A 20,307-nucleotide genomic window follows, 5' to 3' on the forward strand; every position below is an offset into this window, starting at 1 on the left:
TCTATCCACAGCAGAGTAGATGAATGTTGCCCTTAACCACTTCTCTGGAGTCAAACATTAAATCGCCACCCTAATGGTTAAGATTATAGTCAGGGGTTGTCTAATCTGATCCTAAATCTGTAGTTAGGGGCAGCTTCTATCTCAGGCATGTTAACATCTCATATCCAAACTTTTGACCCCATCCTCTTCCCTCTATAGTTTGACTCATTAACCAGATGTTTGATAGGATACAGAGCTTGCTATTTCTAACACTGCTGCACAGTAGCCTACATACATTCTGGAGGGCTGAGGGGCTCTGTTCGTCTGCTGTTTGTCTGCTCTTCATGATATGGATGCAGCCGTTCAAATTACAGGGGTGACCGGAGTTTCATCAAGGCACCTCAATCAGCGGATTTAGCATTAAAATGATCAATATTGGTTTTGCCCACTATTTGGGGAGCACTATTGAAAATTGATGTTTAAATCAAGCTCTGTACATGTTTAAAACTACGGTTTATGACTGTCTAACTGTCTGAGACTGTCTGAAGCTCTGTTTGTCCCCTTCTGCACACCGTCCAGGTTGCAGATGCTTCAGGAGGAGAGCGACGAGAGCATGGACATTAAGAGTCCTGAAGAGAATAAGATAACAGAGGAAAATAAGATATCTATTCAGATTAATTTCAATGAGGACAAAAAGGTTGCATCTGAGGAGAATATAGTAACAGAGGAGGTTACGGTATTTGAGAAAATAATTCCAAAAACTGAAGATAATATGACTACACAGGATAGTACGATATCTGAGACTAAAATAATAGAGGTCACAATCATTGAGGAAATGAAGAACCTTGAACAGAATACGGCCACAGTGGCGTGTAAGATATCGAATGAGAGTCAATTCCACGAAGACACAAAAGTTGTTCCTGAAGAGAACACAATCACTGACGATAAGATATCTGAGGAGAAAAACATAACAGAGGAAAATGAAAATCCAGACAAGGCTAAAGTATCTGCGGTTACAGACGTTGAGAAAATGAAGATCATTGAACAGAATATGACCACACAAGACAATAAGATATCTCAGGAGAAAAATGTACATGAAAACCAAAAAGTTGCTGCTGATGAGAATGTAGTCACTGAAGAGAATACACCTATGGTAACAGTCAATGAGGTAATCAGGAATGTTGAACAGAATACAACAGCAGTGGAGGATATAGTCAGAGGAGAGGAGATATCTGAGACTAAAGTAACAGAGGAAAATAAAAGTCCTGACAATAACAAAATAACAGAGGTTACAGATGAGGTTATGGAGGTCATTGAGGAAATCATTCAGAATGCTGGAGAAAATACAACTAAACAGGACAATAAGATGTCAGAGGAGAAAAAAGTTACAGTGGAATATGAAAGACCTGACAAGAATAAGATAACAAAGGTTACTGCCGTTGAGAAAATTAAGATTGAAGAGAGCATCCTAACACCGGATATCAAGATACCTGAGGAAAAGCATGTAAATAAGGACAAGACATCTTCTGATAGGAATATAGCGGTTGGAGAGATGGCCGTTGGAGAGACGATATCTGCGGAGACTAAAGTAGCAGAGAAAAATGAAAATCCTGACAAGGACAAACTAACAGAGGTTACCGTCGTTGAGAAAATTAAGATTGTTGAAGAGAATACCCTTATGCAAGACAATAAGATATTTGAGGACAAAAATATAAACGAAGACAAAAAAGTTGCTGCTGAGGAGAATAGTACAGTCTCTAAAGAGACTAAAGTAAAAGAGGTTACAGTCACAGAAGAATATGATCAGAATATGACCACAGTGGAGGATATAGTCAGAGGAGAGGAGATATCTGAGTCTAAAGTAACAGCGGAAAATAAAAGTCCTGACAATAACAAAATAACAGAGGTTACAGATGAGGTTATGGAGGTCATTGAGGAAATCATTCAGAATGCTGGAGAAAATACAACTAAACAGGACAATAAGATGTCAGAGGAGAAAAAAGTTACAGTGGAATATGAAAGACCTGACAAGAATAAGATAACAAAGGTTACTGCCGTTGAGAAAATTAAGATTGAAGAGAGCATCCTAACACCGGATATCAAGATACCTGAGGAAAAGCATGTAAATAAGGACAAGACATCTTCTGATAGGAATATAGCGGTTGGAGAGATGGCCGTTGGAGAGACGATATCTGCGGAGGCTAAAGTAGCAGAGGAAAATAAAAGTTCTGAGGAAAATAAGATTCCAGCGGTTACAGACGACATTACCGTCATTGAGGAAATTAAGATCGATGAAGACATTACGACCACACAGGATAATAAGATATATAAAGACAATAAAATAACAGAAGAGTTGACAGTCATTGTGAAAATTAAAATGAATGAACAGAATACTATGCGGGAAATATCCAATAAGAAAACAATCGATGAAGCCAGAAAAGTTGCAGAGGAGAATATAGTAACTGTAGAGAAGAAGATATCTCAGGAGAACAGAAGTCCTGGGAAGAATAAGATAGCAGAAGTTTCAGTCATTATTATAATCACTGAAGACGATAAAATACCAGAGGAGAAAACGGTCAACCAAGACATAAAAGTTGCCGAGGACAATATTGTCGTTGAGGACTACATTGACGCTTTGGAGCTTACAGAGGACAATAAGATCACTGAGTAAGCTGAATCATTACCAGATAGAGGCTTATTCCCGCTTTGGAATGTGCTGAGAAGTTGTGCTTTGATGCCATATAAACTAGGCTACGCATTCCTCATGGCACCCAATGTCACAGATGTACAGCTTCAATGCTTTGTGCCTTTTACCTAACAAGTTGAAGTTCGGGATAAGGTGTAACTTGATTTTTCTTAAACTATGGGGACAAAGGGGTTGGTGTAAACTTTGAAACTTGCTCAATGGAGCATGATTGGGACAACAGGTACAAGACCTGTAGAAAAATTCAATTACATTTTCTGTCTCGAAGGACCATGAAAACAAAAACTCAACCAGCGTCGTCTATACTGAACAAAAATATAAACGCGACATGAACAATTTCAACTTGACAATTTCACTTGACTGGGCAGGGGTGAAGCCATGGGTGGGGCTGAAAAGGCATAGGCCCACCCACTTGGGAGCCAGGCCCACCTACTGGGGAGCCAGGTCCAGCCAATTAGAATGAGTTCTTCCACACAAATGGGCTTTATTACAGACAGAAATACTTCTCAGCACCCTCCTCCCCCTCCTCAGACGATCCTGCAGGTGAAGAAGCCGGATGTGGAGGTCCTGGGCTGGCATGGTTACACGTGGCCTGCGGTTGTGAGGCCGGTTGGATGTACTGCCAAATTCTCTAAAATGACGTTGGAGGTGGCTTATGGTAGAGAAATTAACATTCAATCCAATTGCACGCTCTCTCAAAACTTGAGACAGCTGCATGACAAAACTATACATTTTAGGCCTTTTATTGTCCCCAGCACAAGATGCACCTTGGTAATGATCATGCTGTTTAATCAGTTTCTTGATATGCCACACCTGTCAGGTGGAGGGATTATCTTGGCAAAGGAGAAATGCTCACTAACAGGGATGTAAACAAATTTGTGCACAAAATTTGAGAGAAAACAGCTTTTTGTGCATTTGGAACATTTCTGCGATCTTTTATTTCAGATCATGAAACATGGGACCAACACTTTACATGTTGCGTTTATATTTTTGTTCAGTATATATGGACAGTGTTTGGGCACAAACTTGCAAAGCTGAACAATGTTAAGATTTATGGTAACACATATTATTAACAGATTATTCATTGGTTACATATAATCGGGCATATTAACTCTGAACTGCATGGATTCAAAGCCAACATTCCATGCAGCGCTTTCTCCCCAGCTTGAGTGCTGATAGAGTTGGTCGAGTTTGAATGTCTAATTCCTAACCTTCTCATGGTCAAATCGTCCAGGTTGAAACTGCTTCACGAGAGCGACGAGAGCGTGGAGAATAAAAGTCCAGAGAAAAATAAAGTCATAGAGGTTACTGCCATTGAGAGTATTCTGAGCGTTGAAGACAATACTCTAATGGATATTGTAGTTGCTGAAGACAATGAGATATCTGACGACAACAAAGCTAAAGCTGTGGAGCCTAAAGTGGAGAATAAGATCACTGAGTAAGCCAAATCATTAGCAGGTAGAGGCTTATTTCTGCTTTGTTTTCAACACCAAGGCTACTCACGCCTCATGGCATTCCCATGCGGCTAAACGGTTTGCTGTCCCCCCACATACGCTCAGCTTTGTGGCTTTTACTGAACCCAAAGGCCAAAGAGTGATTTCTTTATTCTGTGGAGTTTAAGATTACTATTTTGAGTGTTCAGAAGTAATGTCCATCCCCAGTCATAATTCCTCAGGAATTATCTCATACATAGTAGAATAAACACTGAGATATGAAGCTGAGGAGGCGAAGACTTAGTAATGAAAGGCTATGTTATGATATCATACAGTGCCTTCAGAAAATATTCATACCCCTTGACTTTTTCCACATTTTGTTGTGTTACAGCCTGAATTGGAAATGACCCATAGTAATAACAAAGTGAAAACATGTTTTTAGACATATTTGCAATTTTTTTTGAAAATGAGGTACATAAATATCTAATTTACTTAAGTATTCAAACCCCTGAGTCAATACATGTTAGAATCACCTTTGGCAGCTGTGAGTCTTTCTGAGTAAGTCTCCAAGAGCTTTGCACACCTGGATTGTACAATATTTGAACATTATTATTTTTTTAATTCTTCAAGCTCTGTCAAGTTGGTTGCTGATCATTGCAAGACAGACATTTTCAAGTCTTGCCATAGATTTTCAAATCAAATGAAATTGTATTTGTCACATGCGCCGAATACAACAGGTGTAGACATTACAGTGAAATGCTTACTTATAAGCCCTTAACCCTTAACCAATAATTTAGTTTTAAGAGAAGAAAAAAAAGAAAATAAATAAAAGTAACAAATAATTAAAGAGCAGCAGTAAAATAACAATAGGGAGGCTACATACGGGGGTACCAGTACAGAGTCAATGTGCAGGGTCACCGATTAGTTGAGGTAATTTAGGTAATATGTACATGTAGGTAGAGTTACTAAAGTGACTATGCATAGATAATAACAACAGAGAGTAGCAGCAGCGTGAAGGGGGGGGGGCAATGCAAATAGTCAAGGTAGCCATTTGATTAGATGTTCAGGAGTCTTATGGCTTGGGGGTAGATGCTGTTTAGAAGCCTCTTGGACCTTGACTTGGCGCTCTGGTACCGTTTGCGTGCAGTAGCAGAGAGAACAGTCTATGACTATGGTGGTTGGAGTCTTTGACAATTTTTAGGGCCTTCCTCTGACACCGCCTAGTATAGAGGTCCCGGATGGCAGGAAGCTTGGCCCCAGTGATGTACTGGGAGGTACGCACTACCCTCTGTAGTGCCTTGCAGTCGGAGGCCAAGCAGTTGCCATACCAGGCAGTGATGCAACCCGTCAGGATGCTCTCGATGTTGCAGCTGTAGAACCTTTTGAGAATCTGAGGACCCATGCAAATCTTTTCAGTCTCCTGAGAGGGAATAGGTTTTGTCGTGCCCTCTTCACGACTGTCTTGGTGTGCTTGGACCATGTTAGTTTGTTGGTGATGTGTACGCCAAGGTACTTGAAGCTCTCAACCTGCTCCACTACAGCCCCGTCGATGAGAATGGGGGTGTGCTCGGTCCTCTTTTTCCTGTAGTCCACAATCATCTCCTTTGTTGAGGGAGAGGTTGTTGTCCTTGCACCACACTGCCAGTTCTCTGACCTCCTATAGGCTATCTCATCGTTGTCGGTGATCAGGTTTACCGCTACAGTGTCATCTGCAAACTTTTCAAGTCGATTTAAGTCAAAACCGTAACTAGGCCACTCAGGAACTTTCAATGTCAACTTGGTAAGCAACTCCAGTGTATATTTGGCCTTGTGTTTTAGTTTATGGGTCCTGCTGAAAGGTGAATTTGTCTCCCAATGTCTGTTGGAAAGCAGACTGAACATGGTTTTTCTCTAGGATTGTGCCTGTGTTTAGCTCTATTCTGTTTTTATATATATATATATATATATATATATATATATATATATATATATATATATATATAAACTCCCTAGTCCTTGTCGATGACAAGCATACCCATAACATGATGCAGCCACCACCATGCTTGAAAATATTAAGGAACGCATCTGAAGTCGGTAACGCTGATGTGCCGAGCCCAAACCATTTGGGCTACAAACTAATATGACCCCACTGTGGAAAGGGGAAACTCTCAACTCTCACGATGCTCTGTTTTGCTCTACGACCCCCACAAGTGTCTTTGGACTCGTCTGAAGGTAACCTATACAAATTAATGGAAGTATGGAGATAGTTTTGTGCCAACCAAAATAAGCTGTTAAATATGTATTAAAAAAAACTTGAATATTTCCTGAGCTTTCTTATATCTCCTAGATATAGGACAGACACTTCAAAACCGTATCCCTTATGATTTAAAAAATGAAAGTATTTTTTGCCATTTATGAATGTGTTATTCAATGCGTTTCTATGGGCTAATGTAGTAATGACCAAATTCAATATATTATCAAATAATTTGTAAAAATATATATATAAAAAGGGGTCCTAAGATTAAAAATCTTTTCCATGTGTTAGCTTAGTAGAAATGCTTTACTCCTGAACTTATTTAGGCTTGCCATAACAAAGGGGTTGAATACTTATTGTTGCAAGACATTTCAGCTTTTCATTTTTTATTCATTTGTAAACATTTCAAAAACATTTCCACATTGACATTATATGGTATCGTATTTAGGCCAGTATCACCAAATCTCGTTTCAATTTATTTTAAATTCAGGCTGTAACAGAATTTTTTTTGGGGGGGGAGTTAAGGGGTGTGAATACTTTCTGAAGGCATTGTACAACATTGTTTACACTGTTACAGCTATCACTTGGGGGTTGAGTAATGAATTTACTAAGCAGCTTTAGTGCTATCTGCTGTTCAGTCTTTGGAGACTATAGAATGCTAAAGCAACAGTCCATAGGCCTAACAACAGTGCTTTGTGCCGAGCTTGAGAGCTGATAGTAATGGTGAGACAAGATCTTATTCAGTTTGACATGTCTCTTGTATTGCCTTGTGCCGCCAATTCCCCATTGAATCAGAGTGGACCTGAAAAGGTAGGTTCTAAAACCAAATTTAGACCATTAAGAATGACTTAGTATCCAGATACTGTATTCTCATTGGAGGGCCGGCGGCGAGGCTAAGTATGACTAGTCTGGGATATGTTTAACTTTGTCTTCTTTTTTTTTCATTCTACACATAACAATTGCTTCATTCATAAAAACATAGTTGAGATCTAACCCAATGTCAAACAGACAGAAGCCAATTCAAAGACAAAATCTAAGTCTATCCCTCTCCCCAGTATCCATCCTCACACTCCCGAATGACAAATATTATCTTGATAATTCAATGCTGCTACGGCAACATTGTCCGAAATCCTCCCATTCACACCTGTCTGATCTTGTTGTCGATGGTTGTCCTGATGATTTATCCTGAGTTTGTGATTGTCAGGGCAGTCATAGTTCACATCAAGCTCAGAAGTTTTTCCTCAAAACCAACCAATCCGGTTATCAGAAATCAGACAAAACTCCAGGATTATTTGTTGTGAGGGTGAGACCACGCACTGTATTTTACATTGTGTTTGCCACAATTAAGAGGCAAACAGTCACGGAAGAAGGAGACCACATAGGCTTTAGAGAACAATATTCAGAGAGACTTTCCAATGGGTTCTGAGTAAGTTGTGTAATAGGGAACAATTTGTCTACATTGTTGTTGAGATATGGCTGTATCTGTTTCAGTTACGGATATAAATTATTTTCTTAGCAGTGGAGAATTCATTATCTGCAATTGTGAGACATTGCATCTTGACATCTTACTTTGTATGCCCAGAGTGCATATGCCTATGGTAACGCTGAGCTTTCTAGTAAGCAGCTCTAACGCCCTGGACCAGAGCTAGGTGGATGTGTGTTTGTCCTAATTATTTTCTCTGCTTCACTTCCGGCACTAAGATTGAATTGATAGGTTCTCTCAGTGTATAACGCTACTCCTATTTGGCGATCACACAGTAAAGCTGCACTGATTGGACCATACTCCCTCTCCAGGTGCCTGATGGATGTGTGTCCAGCCGAGGGGTTGCCCGAGGTTGAGGCAGAGGCGGAGTCAGTCGAACCAAGCCCCCCAGTGTCTCCCCCCAGAGAGGCCTCCCCTGAACCAGAACCAGAGCCACAAAATAAACAGTCTCCCCCAGTGACAGAGGCCGCGGCAGTAACCGAACAGCCAGAACCAGCCGACCAGAAGGCTCCACCTACTGCCGCAACTCAGGTAGGGAACATTTTAACAGCCAACAGGTTATTACACTGTAGTTACTTAGGTGTTACTAATGCTATTACTATGGAGAATGTTTTTTTATGTTCACTGCTCTCATTACAGGAAGAGGAAGGTGCCGACGAAGCAGGGTGTGAAGGTGAGTCTTCCTGCTTCATGTAATAAGAGGATATTCATCAATGCTGAACAGTAGTGTATATAGTAAAGTATATGGACACCTGCTCGTCAAACATCTCATTCCAAAACTATGGGGATTAATATGGAGTTGGTCTCCCCTTTGTTGCTATAACAGCCTCCGCTCTTTTGGGAAGGCTTTCCACTAGATGTTTGAAAATTGCTGCAGGGTCTTGCTTCCATTCAGCCACAAGAGCATTAGTGAGGTCGAGCACTGATGTTGGGCGATTAGGCCTGGCTCGCAGTCGGCGTTCTAATTCACCCCAAATGTGTTCGATGAGGTTGAGGTCAGGGCTCTGTGCAGGTCAGTCAAGTTCTTCCACACTGAAGTAATTTCTGTATGGACCTCGCTTTGTGCATGGGGCATTGTCATGCTGAAACAGGATAGACCCTTCCCCAAACTGTTGCCACAAAGTTGGAAGCACAGAATTGTCTAGAATGTCATTGTGTGCTGTTGCGCTAAGATTTCCCTTCACAGGAACTAAGGGGCTTAGCCCGAACCATGAAAAAGCGCCCAAAACCATTATTCCTCCCTCACCAAACTTTACAGTTGGCACTATGCATTGGGGCAGGTAGCATTCTCCTGGCATGCCAGATGGTGAAGTGTGATTCATCACTCCAGAGAACTCATTTCCAATGCTACAGAGTCCAATGGCGGCAAGCTTTACACCACTCCAGCCCACACTTGGCATTGCACATGGTGATCTTAGGCTTGTGTGTACGGCTACTCGGCCATGGAAACCCATTTGATGAAGCTCCCGATGAACAGTTCTTGTGCTGACGTTGCTTCTGCAAAGGCAGTTTGGAACTCGGTAGTGAGTGTTGCAACAGAGGACAGACGATTTTTACTCTTCAGCACTCAAATGTCCCGTTCTGTGAGCTTGTGTTGCCTACCACTTCCCAGATGAGCCGTTGTTGCTCCGAGACGTTTCCACTTCACAATAGTTGACAGTTGACCAGGGCAGCTCTAGTAGGTCAGAAATCTAACAAACTGACTTGTTGGAAAGGTGGCATCCTACTGTATGATGGTGCCACGTTGAAGGTCAATGAGCCCTTCAGTAAGGCCATTCTACTGCCAATGTTTGTCTATGGAGAGTGCATGGCTGTGTGCTTGATTGTATTCACCTGTCAGCAACGGGTGTGGCTGAAATAGTCGAATCAACTAATTTGAAGGGGTGTCCACATACTTTGTAAATATATTGTATATGACATCACAATTACCAGACATTAAAACTACTACTACTCTAACATTTTCCATCTTATCATGACTTCCTGTTTTGCTTGATTGTATTGATCTGATTGGCTGTCTGACCATGTTGCCGCCCAGTGCCCTCCAATTGCTTTCCAATCAGGAGCCTGCTCGTGCATATCCCCCACGCCTTCCAGTGCTTCGACAATCTCACCAAGTTGCTACGCGACAACAACCTGAACCCTCCTAAACTGTCCATGCTCGCCCTGCCAGAAGACCTAATCCTGCTAAAACATGAGATGTCCGAGCTACCAAAGCAGGCGCGACAGTACTGTCAAATTATCCTCAATCACCTCAACAGACTTAACCCAAACGCAGTGTCCCAAACCCAACCCCAGGAAGATGTCTCCAAGGAGTAACACTCCCTTCCCCTGTCCCAACGCCTGCCCCTCCCTGCAGACCTGGAGTTAGATTCATAAAATTAGTGTCAAATTAGATCAACCTTCTCCTCAGCGCTAAGTCAAGTTTCACCTATCCTGAGACCTCCCGACCCCATCCTAACCCCATCCTCACCCCTGACCCCTTGACCACCGCCCTCCACATCTCTGCCATCATGCTCTCTTCCGTCCCCCCTGCTTCATCGCGAAGAGCAGCAGCCATCCACCCACTGCTCAGGTGAACTGAACCCTCTAGAGTGAAATGTCCTGTGCCGTGCTGTTCTGTGTTGTGCAATGCTGTGTCGTGTTGTGCCATGTCGTGCTGTGTTGTGTCGTTCTGTTCTTTCACATCAATGACAATAGCCTCTTTATTTGTACTTTTTTCTACATTGTAGAATAATAGTGAAGACATCAAAACTATGAAATAACAAATATGGGATCATGTAGCAACCAAAAAAGTGCCAAACAAATCAAAACACACTCCACATTTGAGACTCTTCAAAGTAGCCACCCCCTGCCTCGATGACAGCCCCGGGCACCCTTGGCACTCTCCCAACCAGCCTCACGAGGATGTCACCTGTTAATTCACAATAGCCTCTTTACTGTTGTACTGAAGATATCAGTACTAAGCAAACCCCATGGGTTCTAGTGTTTTCGTCATCATACAAAAGTTCTAGAACGCTTTCAAGTGTCTTTTCTAGAATCTTTATCTGATAGTTCTGGATTGTTGGTAGGTACCGACAGAACGCTCTTGAGTGAGTTTTCTAGAGTTATAGAGAATAGTTCCTTGTGTTCTTCAGGGAGCGTTGGTAAGGACAAAGGAGGTAATGTGCTGCCAGTGGTTAAAGTGGAGGATGTGGACAGAGACGTAGGGATGGGAGGGGGTTGCAACATCCCCCAGATCATCACCTCCCAGGACCCCCTGTCCATCTCTCTGACCGTGTCTCTCGCCCCCGGGACCAAGCGCAGGTAAACTGACTATACACTCTGCTAATTCGAAAGTCTATCCGATGATTATAGTAGCTGTACAGACTTGCTCTATAGTGATTTGCCTAGGATGACAGACAAACATTTAATTTACTAGCCATATTGCCCTAATATCACTCTCTTTTTTTCTCACACATTCAGCAAAGCTGTGGCTGCAGAGTAAGTTATGGCAGCTTTGTTTGTGCAGTTTATCCTACCCTTGTCTCTTTGTCTCCTATTGCCTAACCTTGTATCGCCTTCTCCTTAGTGGCTCGCTCCTCCCGGTAGAAGAGAGAAGTGCTGAAGAGGATGATGTTTTTGGTGTTGATGACTTGGAGATGCAGACTGGCCTCCTGACTGTGGAAGATGAGTGAGTGATGCCACACAGGCAAATGCACAAGACGCATGCAAAACCAGTGGAGGCTGCTGAGCGGAGGACAGCTATTAACAATGGCTGGAACGGAGTAAATGGAATGGCATCAACCATTTGGAAACCATGTGTTTGATGTATTTGATACCACTCAACCTATTCCGCTCCAGCCATTACGATGAGCCCGTCCTCCCCAATTAAGAAGCCACCAACCTCCTGTAACACAAACATGCGGGCACACTCGCACGCATGTACACTTGCACACACTCACTCGCTCACTGATGATGTCATATCCTGCAGGGATCGTCCAACATCAGCGGCCAGCTATGGCAGTGTGATTGTCCAAGAGAGAGTGACTACACTGGTCAAGCTGTTTAAGGCGAGGACGGTCCGCAAGAAGGAAAAACTGATGGACCCTGACGACTCTGAGGAAGACAGCCCTCAAACCTGTAGGTTACCACTAAACATGACCTTTAACCTGTGACCCTGACCCTTGACCTTACAACAAGCAACATATACAATTGCCAAATTATTTTCTAAAATGTACAAATGCAACCCTGACCCACATCCATTTTCACATAACCTATAACTTTTGACCTCTCACTCCCAGCCCCAGCCAAGGCGCCCCCTCCCCCTCCTCCCCCAGAAGAGGCCAAGGACATCTCAGCCCCGGTGGAGGAGGAAGAGGTGGAGGAGTACTGGGACTTCTATGGATACCCAATCAAAATCCTCAAACTTCCCAAAATGCCCCCACTTCCTAGTTGGCTTCAAACCATAGTGGACTTTCGTTTCCCTTCCAGCATCGACCCTTATACTGGTGAGTTATATACCAAAACATATTATATTTCCGCACTAAGGCCCGAGGTGGTGTGGTACTGTATATGGCCAATATTCCACGGCTAAGGGCTGTTCTTAGCACGATGCAACGCAGAGTGCCTTAGTACACCCCTTAGCCGTGGTATACTGGCCATAAACCACAAACCCCTGAGGTGCCTTACTGCTATTATAAACTGGTTATCAACATAATTATACAGTAAACAAGTAATTTTGGGTCACACCCGTGGTATATTTAAGCGATATGGCCCTGGGGGAGTGTGGTATATTGCCAATATACTACTTTTAAGGGCTGTTCTTAGGCACGATGCAACACGGATTGCCTGCATACAGCCCTTAGCTGTGGTATATTAGCCATATGCTACAAACCCCAGAGCAGTAAACAAGTCATTTCGTGTCATACCCAGGGTATACAATCTAATTTACCACGACTTTCAGCTAATCAGTATCCAGGACCAAAACGTTAGAATAGTGGGCAATATCCCTCACCAATTTTACTACCATATACCCCTGTACCATTATACATTCCTATACAACACATGATAATACTTTACCGACATGACTTGCCTAGTTAAATAAAATACATATAAAAATGACCAACTGGCTGATGAGTTCGCCTCTTACAGGCGCATCTCACTTCTGAATCTTGACAATAAAATATAAACTATCTTTATCAACCTGACCTTGAGCCCTGATACTAATGTAATGAAATCATAATATACCCTTTAGCCCCCACTGAGGTTTTATATTCACGCTGTAGTTGACTCTGCTCTGCTATGTTTGTGCCTCTTGTCTCCCTATAGACCTTGTCTACGTGGTGTGGCTGTTCTTTGTGATGATGGCGTGGAACTGGAATGTGTGGCTGATCCCAGTGCGCTGGGCCTTCCCCTACCAGACTGCAGACAACATCTACTGGTGGCTTTTTATGGACTACACCTGTGACCTTATTTACATCACCGACATCCTGGTCTTTCAGCCCCGCCTGCAGTTTGTACGCGGAGGAGATATTGTGGTAAGGGGATCTGGATACTCATATATACTGTAGGCAATCACATATGCACAACGCTTATACAGAGAGGCACATATACACAAACAGGCCCTCACACAAACAGGCCCTCTATGGCAAGTAGTACTAGAAAATGTATGCCAACACAGACAATCATACGCACAGATTCAGAAACACTTCTAAAACACACATACATGTACATATTTATAGATACAAGGAACAAAATGATGTTTTAATTTCTTCTCTTTTCTTGCAGTGTGACAAAAAGGACATGAGAGACAACTACATGACAACAGAACGATTCAAGGTGAGGCTGAAGCTACACTGTTTCTACTTGTTGACTAGGCTAGTAGATAAGTAACTCTATATTTCTCAGATGGACGTGAGGAGTGTTGGTTTGTAAAGGAATGATTTGTCTTTCAGATGGATTGTATCAGTATGTTCCCCATGGAGATATTTTACTACTTTACCGGAGTTAACTCCCTCCTCAGATTCCCCCGCCTACTGAAGGTACACACACACACACACGCACACACACACACACACACACACACACACACACGCACACACACACACACACGCACATTCATTGGAGTGCTTAGATCTTAGTGATTAGTGATTGATGCCTCTCTTTCTCTGTTTCAGTACATGGCTTTCTTTGAGTTCAACGACCGTTTGGAAGCAGTAATGAAGAAAGCCTACATCTACAGGTCCCAGAGAGGGACACACAGAACACACTCTGACCATCATCCACACATACATACCTTACACTGGACATTCGCTCAACACAAAACACTCAACAGAGAAAACTCTACGCAAACATACTCAAAACACAATACACATAGTTAGCCAGCAGAGGATGCTGTAGCCCTTACTGAGCTCTAGTAACTTATTCTCATTCCCCTCCTTTCTCTCCCTCAGAGTGATCCTGACCACTTCCTACCTGTTGTATTCTCTCCACATCAACGCCTGTCTGTTCTATTGGGGTTCTGACTATGAGGGGCTCGGGTCCACTAAGTGGGTCTACAACGGCAAAGGGAACAGGTGAGGAGAATACCACTAAACAGTCACAAAACAGTGGAAAACCTCATACAAACCACATTACCACGAAACATCCAGCTTTTTCCAAGTCCTCTTCTGCGGTCACCTTTAGAAGTGTTTATTTATCCCAGACGTGTGTGCGCGTGTGTATTTGTCGGACATCTGTGTGTATACAGTACCTCTGTCTGTCTGCCCAGTTATATCCGGTGTTACTACTTTGCTGTAAAGACCCTGATCACCATCGGTGGTCTCCCGGACCCAACCACCGTGTTTGAGATCACATTCCAGCTAGTCAACTATTTTGTTGGCGTCTTTGCTTTCTCCATCATGATTGGTCAGGTAGGTGCAGCAAAAACAATTCATGTTCGTTAGGGCATGCCATAGCAAAACGTTTTCCAACAGAAAATAATGGCTCAGATTGATGGCTCAGATAGTAAGTTCTTGTTTCTGAGCGTTTTGTTCCGTTTCATGCCTACTGAACATAAAGGCTTGTTGTTCTGCTGCTGTTCCAGATGAGAGATGTGGTGGGGGCTGCCACAGCGGGACAGAACTACTACCGGGCCTGTATGGACAACACCATCAAGTACATGACCTCCTACCACATCCCCACAGAGGTCCAGAACCGAGTCAAGACCTGGTACGACTACACCTGGCAAATACAGGGCATGCTGGGTGAGGAACGTTGGCTAAATGTTGTGAGAGTGCTGCGTGACGAAACGTTACAAAGATGCTGTTTCTGTTACTGGCCTATTTGCTCTCTCACCATCCCCCTATCTCTTTCCTTCTCTCTGTCCATCTGTCTCCCTCCTTACCTTTATCCCTCTTGCTGTCTCTTGGTCTCTCTGTCTCTCTCTCTCTACAGATGAGCAGGAGCTGTTGATCCAGCTGCCAGATAAGATGAGGATGGACATGGCTGTGGATGTTAACTACTCCATTGTGAGTAAAGTGGCCCTGTTCCAGGTAAGGGAAAGAGTCCAACGCAGAAACATTGCAGCCCTCGTCTTTGTCAAATCTTCAATAATACATACTATACTCTCTCTCTCTCTCTCTCTTTCTCTTGTGTTCTCTTTTTTTTCTCCAATTGTACTAAACTCCCTCTTTCATGTCTCTCCATTCCTTGCCTCTATATCTGCCCTCCTCTCTCTTTCTTTCTTTCTCTCTCTCTCTCTATTCCAGGGCTGTGACAGACAGATGATCTTTGACATGTTGATGAGGCTCAAGTCTGTGGTCTACCTGCCTGGGGACTTTGTCTGTAAAAAGGTAGGCCAATGGAGTAATGCCCGCGGTCCATTCTCCCTCTGTAAACCATACCTCTAATTGTCCCTGTGTGTGTTTGCTATGATCTGCTATAATGTGCTGTGTGTCCCGTGTGGGCAGGGTGAGATCGGCAGGGAGATGTATATCATCAAGCAGGGGGAGGTTCAGGTGGTGGGAGGACCTGATTTGAAGACTGTGTTTGTGACAATCAGGGCCGGCTCTGTGTTTGGAGAAATCAGGTGAGAGCTCCCCCTTAATCCCTGGTCCAAATGTTTTCCTCATATACAGTATCATGTATTGGAATATCTAAGGGCTATACATTGTACACAATCCCAATGAACCTGTTTCAGCACTCATGCATGCAAAAATGTGCATGCTACGTCTCTAGCTTGCCTCTAGCATGTCTCTAAGCATGTGTTTGCTGTTTGTTTGTCGTATAACCCATATATGTCCTCCGATTGGACAGCTTGCTGGCAGGGGGCGGTGGGAACAGACGCACGGCCAATGTGATGGCTCACGGATTCGCTAACCTCTTCATCCTGGATAAGCGGGACCTCTCAGACATCCTGGTGCACTACCCCGAGTCCCAGAAACTCCTCCGCAAGAAGGCCAAGTGAGGGGGTGACCTCTCGAATCCAACTTTCCTACCCTTTCCAGTTCGCCTATCCCTCTCTTCTTACCCAGGACACAGCCAAAAGGCCTGAGGGGGAAGGTCAAATGGATGGGCTGGGACGTGGGATATGAGTCTTGGGGAAGGGTGGAGGGGATGGTTAACCTACACCACAGCCAACACACATCCCACTACATATTGTACGTAGGGCTTTTGATCATACCCACCGACCTTGTGATCGCTCACATGATGGCGAGGCAAAAGGTGCTCTCTATTTCTCTCTCTTTACCATAGCCTCTATCTCTCCGCTTCATCTCTTCATCCATCTGTCACTATCTCCCTCTGTTTGTTCGTCCATTCTGTATCTCTTTCCCTCTCTACTGTAATTCTCTCTCTCTTAGATAATGCTTAAGAGGAGTTTGAGCTCCTGATTAAGTATTATTGGTTTAAGTGAGAGGCTGGCAGAAGTTAGGAGGGAATAATGTCTGGATAAACAGTCTCATGACCTGCTCTAACTCATCCGTGGAATCAATTTATCTCATAAGTGAGGACAGGGTGGTGCAGTGTGTGTGTGTGTGTGTGTGTGTGTGTGTGTGTGTGTGTGTGTGTGTGTGTGTGTGTGTGTGTGTGTGTGTGTGTGTGTGTATATATGTCTTTTACCATATATATATATATATATATATATATATATAGTACCAGTCAAAAGTTTGGACACACCTACTCATTCAAGGGTTTTCCTTTATTTTTACTATTTTCTACATTGTAGAATAATAGTGAAGACATCAAAATGATGAAATACCACATATGGAACCATGTAGTAACCAAAAAAGTGTTAAACAAATCAAAATAGATTTTAGATTCTTCAAAGTAGCCACCCTTTTCCTTGATGACAGCTTTGCACAATCTTGGTATTCTCTTAACCAGCTTCATGAGGAATGCTTTTCCAACAGTCTTTAAGGAGTTCCCACATATGCTGAGCACTTGTTGGCTGCTTTTCCTTCACTCTGTAGTCTGACTCGTCCCAAACCATCTCAATTGGGTTGAGTTCAAGGGATTGTGGATGCCAGGTCATCTGATGCAGCACTCCATCACTCTCCTTGGTCAAATAGCCCTTACACAGCCTGGAGGTGTGTTTTGGGTCATTGTCCTGTTGAAAAACAAATTATAGTCCACTTAGTGCAAACCAGATGGGATGGCGTATCGCTGCAGAATGCTGTGGTAGCCATGGTGGTTAAGTGTGCCTTGAATTCTAAATAAATCACAGACAGTGTCACCACCAAACCACCCCTACACCATCACACCTCCTCGGCGGGAACCACACATGTGGAGATCGTCCGTTCAACTACTTTGCATCTCACAAAGACACGGCGGTTGGAACTAAAAATCTCAAATTTGGACTCATCAGACCAAAGGACAGATTTCCACTGGTCTAATGTCCATTGCTCATGTTTCTTGGCCCAAGACAGTCTCGCCAAGGCTTCTTCTTGGTGTCTTTTAGTAGTGGTTTCTTTGCAGCAATTCGACCATGAAGGCCTGATTCACAGCCTCTGAACAGTTGATTTTGAGATGTGTCTGTTACTTGAACTCTGTGAAGAATTTATTTGGGCTGCAATTGCTGAGGATGTTAACTCTTAATGAACTTATCCTCTGCAGCAGAGTTAACTCTGGGTCTTACTTTCCTGTGGCGGTCCTCATGAGAGACAGTTTCATCATAGCGCTTGATAGTTTTTGCGACTGCACTTGAAGAAACTTCTTGAAGTTCTTGAAATTTTCCCGAATTGACTGACCTTCATGTCTTAAAGTAATGATGGATTGTTGTTTATCTTTGCTTATTTGAGCTGTTCTTGCTATAATATGGACTAATGTCTTTTACCAAATAGGGCTATTTTCTGTATACCACCCCTACCTTGTCACAACACAACTGTGGCTCAAACACATTAAGGAAAGAAATTCCACAAATTAAATGCATTCCAGGTGACTACCTCATGAAACTGGTTGAGAAAATGCCAAGAGTGTACAAAGCTACCATCAAGGCAAAGGGTGGCTACTTCAAAGAATCTCATTTATACAAAATATTTGTATTTGTTTAACACTTTTTTGTTTACTGCATGTTCCCATATGTGTTATTTTTAGTTTTGATGTCTTCACTATTATTATACAATGTAGAAAATAGTAAAAAGAAAGAAAAACCCTGGAATGAGTAGGTGTGTCCAAACTTTTCACTGGTACTGTATATATACAGTTGCAGTCGGAAGTTTGCATACACCTTAGCCAAATACATTTAAACTCAGTTTTTCACAATTTCTGACATTTAATCCTAGTAAAAATTCCCTGTCTTAGGTCAGTTAGGATCACCACTTTATTTTAAGAATGTGAAATGTCAGAATAATGACACCATAGGAATATCAAAAGAAATCAGCCAAGGCCTCAGAAAAAAAATTGTAGACCTCTACAAGTCTGGTTCATCCCTGGGACCAATTTACAAATGCCTGAAGGTACCACGTGCATCTGTACAAATAGTACGCAAGTATAAACACCATGGGACCACACAGCCATCATACCGCTCAGGAAGGAGACAACTCTGTCTCCTAGAGATGAACGTACTTTGGTGCAAAAAGTGCAAATCAATCCCAGAACAACAGCAAAGGACCTTGTGAAGATGCTGGTGGAAACAGGTACAAAAGTATCTATATCCACAGTAAAATAAGTCCTATACCAACATAACCTGAAAGGCCGCTCAGCAAGGAAGAAGCCACTGCTCCCAAACCGCCATAAAAAAAACAGACTACGGTTTGCAACTACACATGGGGACAAAGATCATACTTTTTGGAGAAATTTCCTTTGGTCTGATGAAACAAAAATAGAACTGTTTGGCCATAATGACCATCGTTATGTTTGGAGGAAAAAGGGGAGGCTTGCAAACCGAAGAACACCATGCCAACCGTGAAGCACGGGGGTGGCAGCATCATGTTGTAGAGGTGATTTGCTGCAGGAGGGACTGGTGCACTTCACAAAATAGATGACATCACGAGGAATGAAAACTATGTGGATATATTGAAGCAACATCAGACAAGACATCAGTCAGGAAGTTAAAGATTGGTCGCAAATGGTCTTCCAAATGGACAATGACCCCAAGCATACTTCCAAAGTTGTGGCAAAATGGCTTAAGGACAACAAAGTCAAGGTATTGGAGTGGCCATCACAAAGCCCTGACCTCAATCCCATTGAAAATTTGTGGGCAGAACTGAAAATGCATGTGCGAGCAAGGAGTCCTACAAACCTGACTCAGTTACACCAGCTCTGTCAGGAGGAATGGGCCAAAATTCACCCAACTTATTGTGGGAAGCTTGTGGAAGGCTACCTGAACCGTTTGACCTAAGTTAAACAATTTAAAGGCAACGCTACCAAATACCAATTGAGTGCATGTAAACTTCTGACCCACTAGGAATGTGATGAAAGAAATAAAAGCTTAAATAAATCATTCTCTGTACTATTATTCTGACATCTCACATTCTTAAAATAAAGTGGTGATCCTATCTGACCTAAGAAAGTGAATTTTTACTCTGAATAAATGTCAGGAATTGTGAAAAACTGAATTTAAATGTATTTGGCTAAGGTGTATGTAAACTTCCGACTTCAACTGTATACAGTGTATTAGTTTGCATGTGTATACCACGTGTGAATGCCTAAATATTTCAAGCCCACAAAATGCATCAGTGTACACAGTGTGTATGCACTGTGAGACCATATCTAAAAGCTTTACCTCAGTCTGACTGACCTGACCATAACTTTTCCCTGCCTTCCTCCCTTTCCAGGAAAATGCTGACGAAGGATCAGAAGCCAGAGGAAAAGGCAGAGGCGAAGGAGACTGCCGAGGTGATCCCAGACAGGCCAGAGACCCCCAAGCTGTTCAAAGCAGCCCTGGTGGTTACAGAGCAGGCAGGCATTAAGGGCACCTTCGCCAAGCTGAAAGAGGGCTACAAACCTGCCGAGACTGAGGTAAACAGTACACACATGCATTTACATGCACACACCTAGTGTCATACACACAACACAC

General features: G+C 42.9%; 1 protein-coding gene across 8 annotated transcripts in view; it reads left to right on the forward strand.

The window, feature by feature from the left end:
* The window catches only part of cngb1a (cyclic nucleotide gated channel subunit beta 1a), a 71,557-nt gene that overhangs the window by 48,572 nt on the left and 2,678 nt on the right, over nt 1-20,307 (forward strand). For 5 of the 8 annotated variants that reach the window (XM_045688950.1, XM_045688951.1, XM_045688952.1 and 2 more), the window contains 21 exons: nt 3,918-4,121; nt 7,145-7,159; nt 8,144-8,363; nt 8,472-8,505; nt 10,967-11,135; nt 11,295-11,312; nt 11,401-11,502; nt 11,803-11,951; nt 12,113-12,319; nt 13,140-13,348; nt 13,599-13,649; nt 13,766-13,852; nt 13,988-14,052; nt 14,264-14,386; nt 14,581-14,722; nt 14,896-15,055; nt 15,246-15,343; nt 15,560-15,643; nt 15,761-15,879; nt 16,107-16,253; nt 20,066-20,249. In XM_045688950.1, coding sequence (XP_045544906.1) covers nt 3,918-4,121; nt 7,145-7,159; nt 8,144-8,363; nt 8,472-8,505; nt 10,967-11,135; nt 11,295-11,312; nt 11,401-11,502; nt 11,803-11,951; nt 12,113-12,319; nt 13,140-13,348; nt 13,599-13,649; nt 13,766-13,852; nt 13,988-14,052; nt 14,264-14,386; nt 14,581-14,722; nt 14,896-15,055; nt 15,246-15,343; nt 15,560-15,643; nt 15,761-15,879; nt 16,107-16,253; nt 20,066-20,249 — 2,587 coding nt within the window. The other 3 variants (XM_045688955.1, XM_045688956.1, XM_045688957.1) reach the window with 3 other exon arrangements.

The sequence above is a fragment of the Salmo salar genome, chromosome ssa11 (genome assembly GCF_905237065.1).
Source record: "Salmo salar chromosome ssa11, Ssal_v3.1, whole genome shotgun sequence".
Classification (NCBI taxonomy): domain Eukaryota; kingdom Metazoa; phylum Chordata; class Actinopteri; order Salmoniformes; family Salmonidae; genus Salmo; species Salmo salar.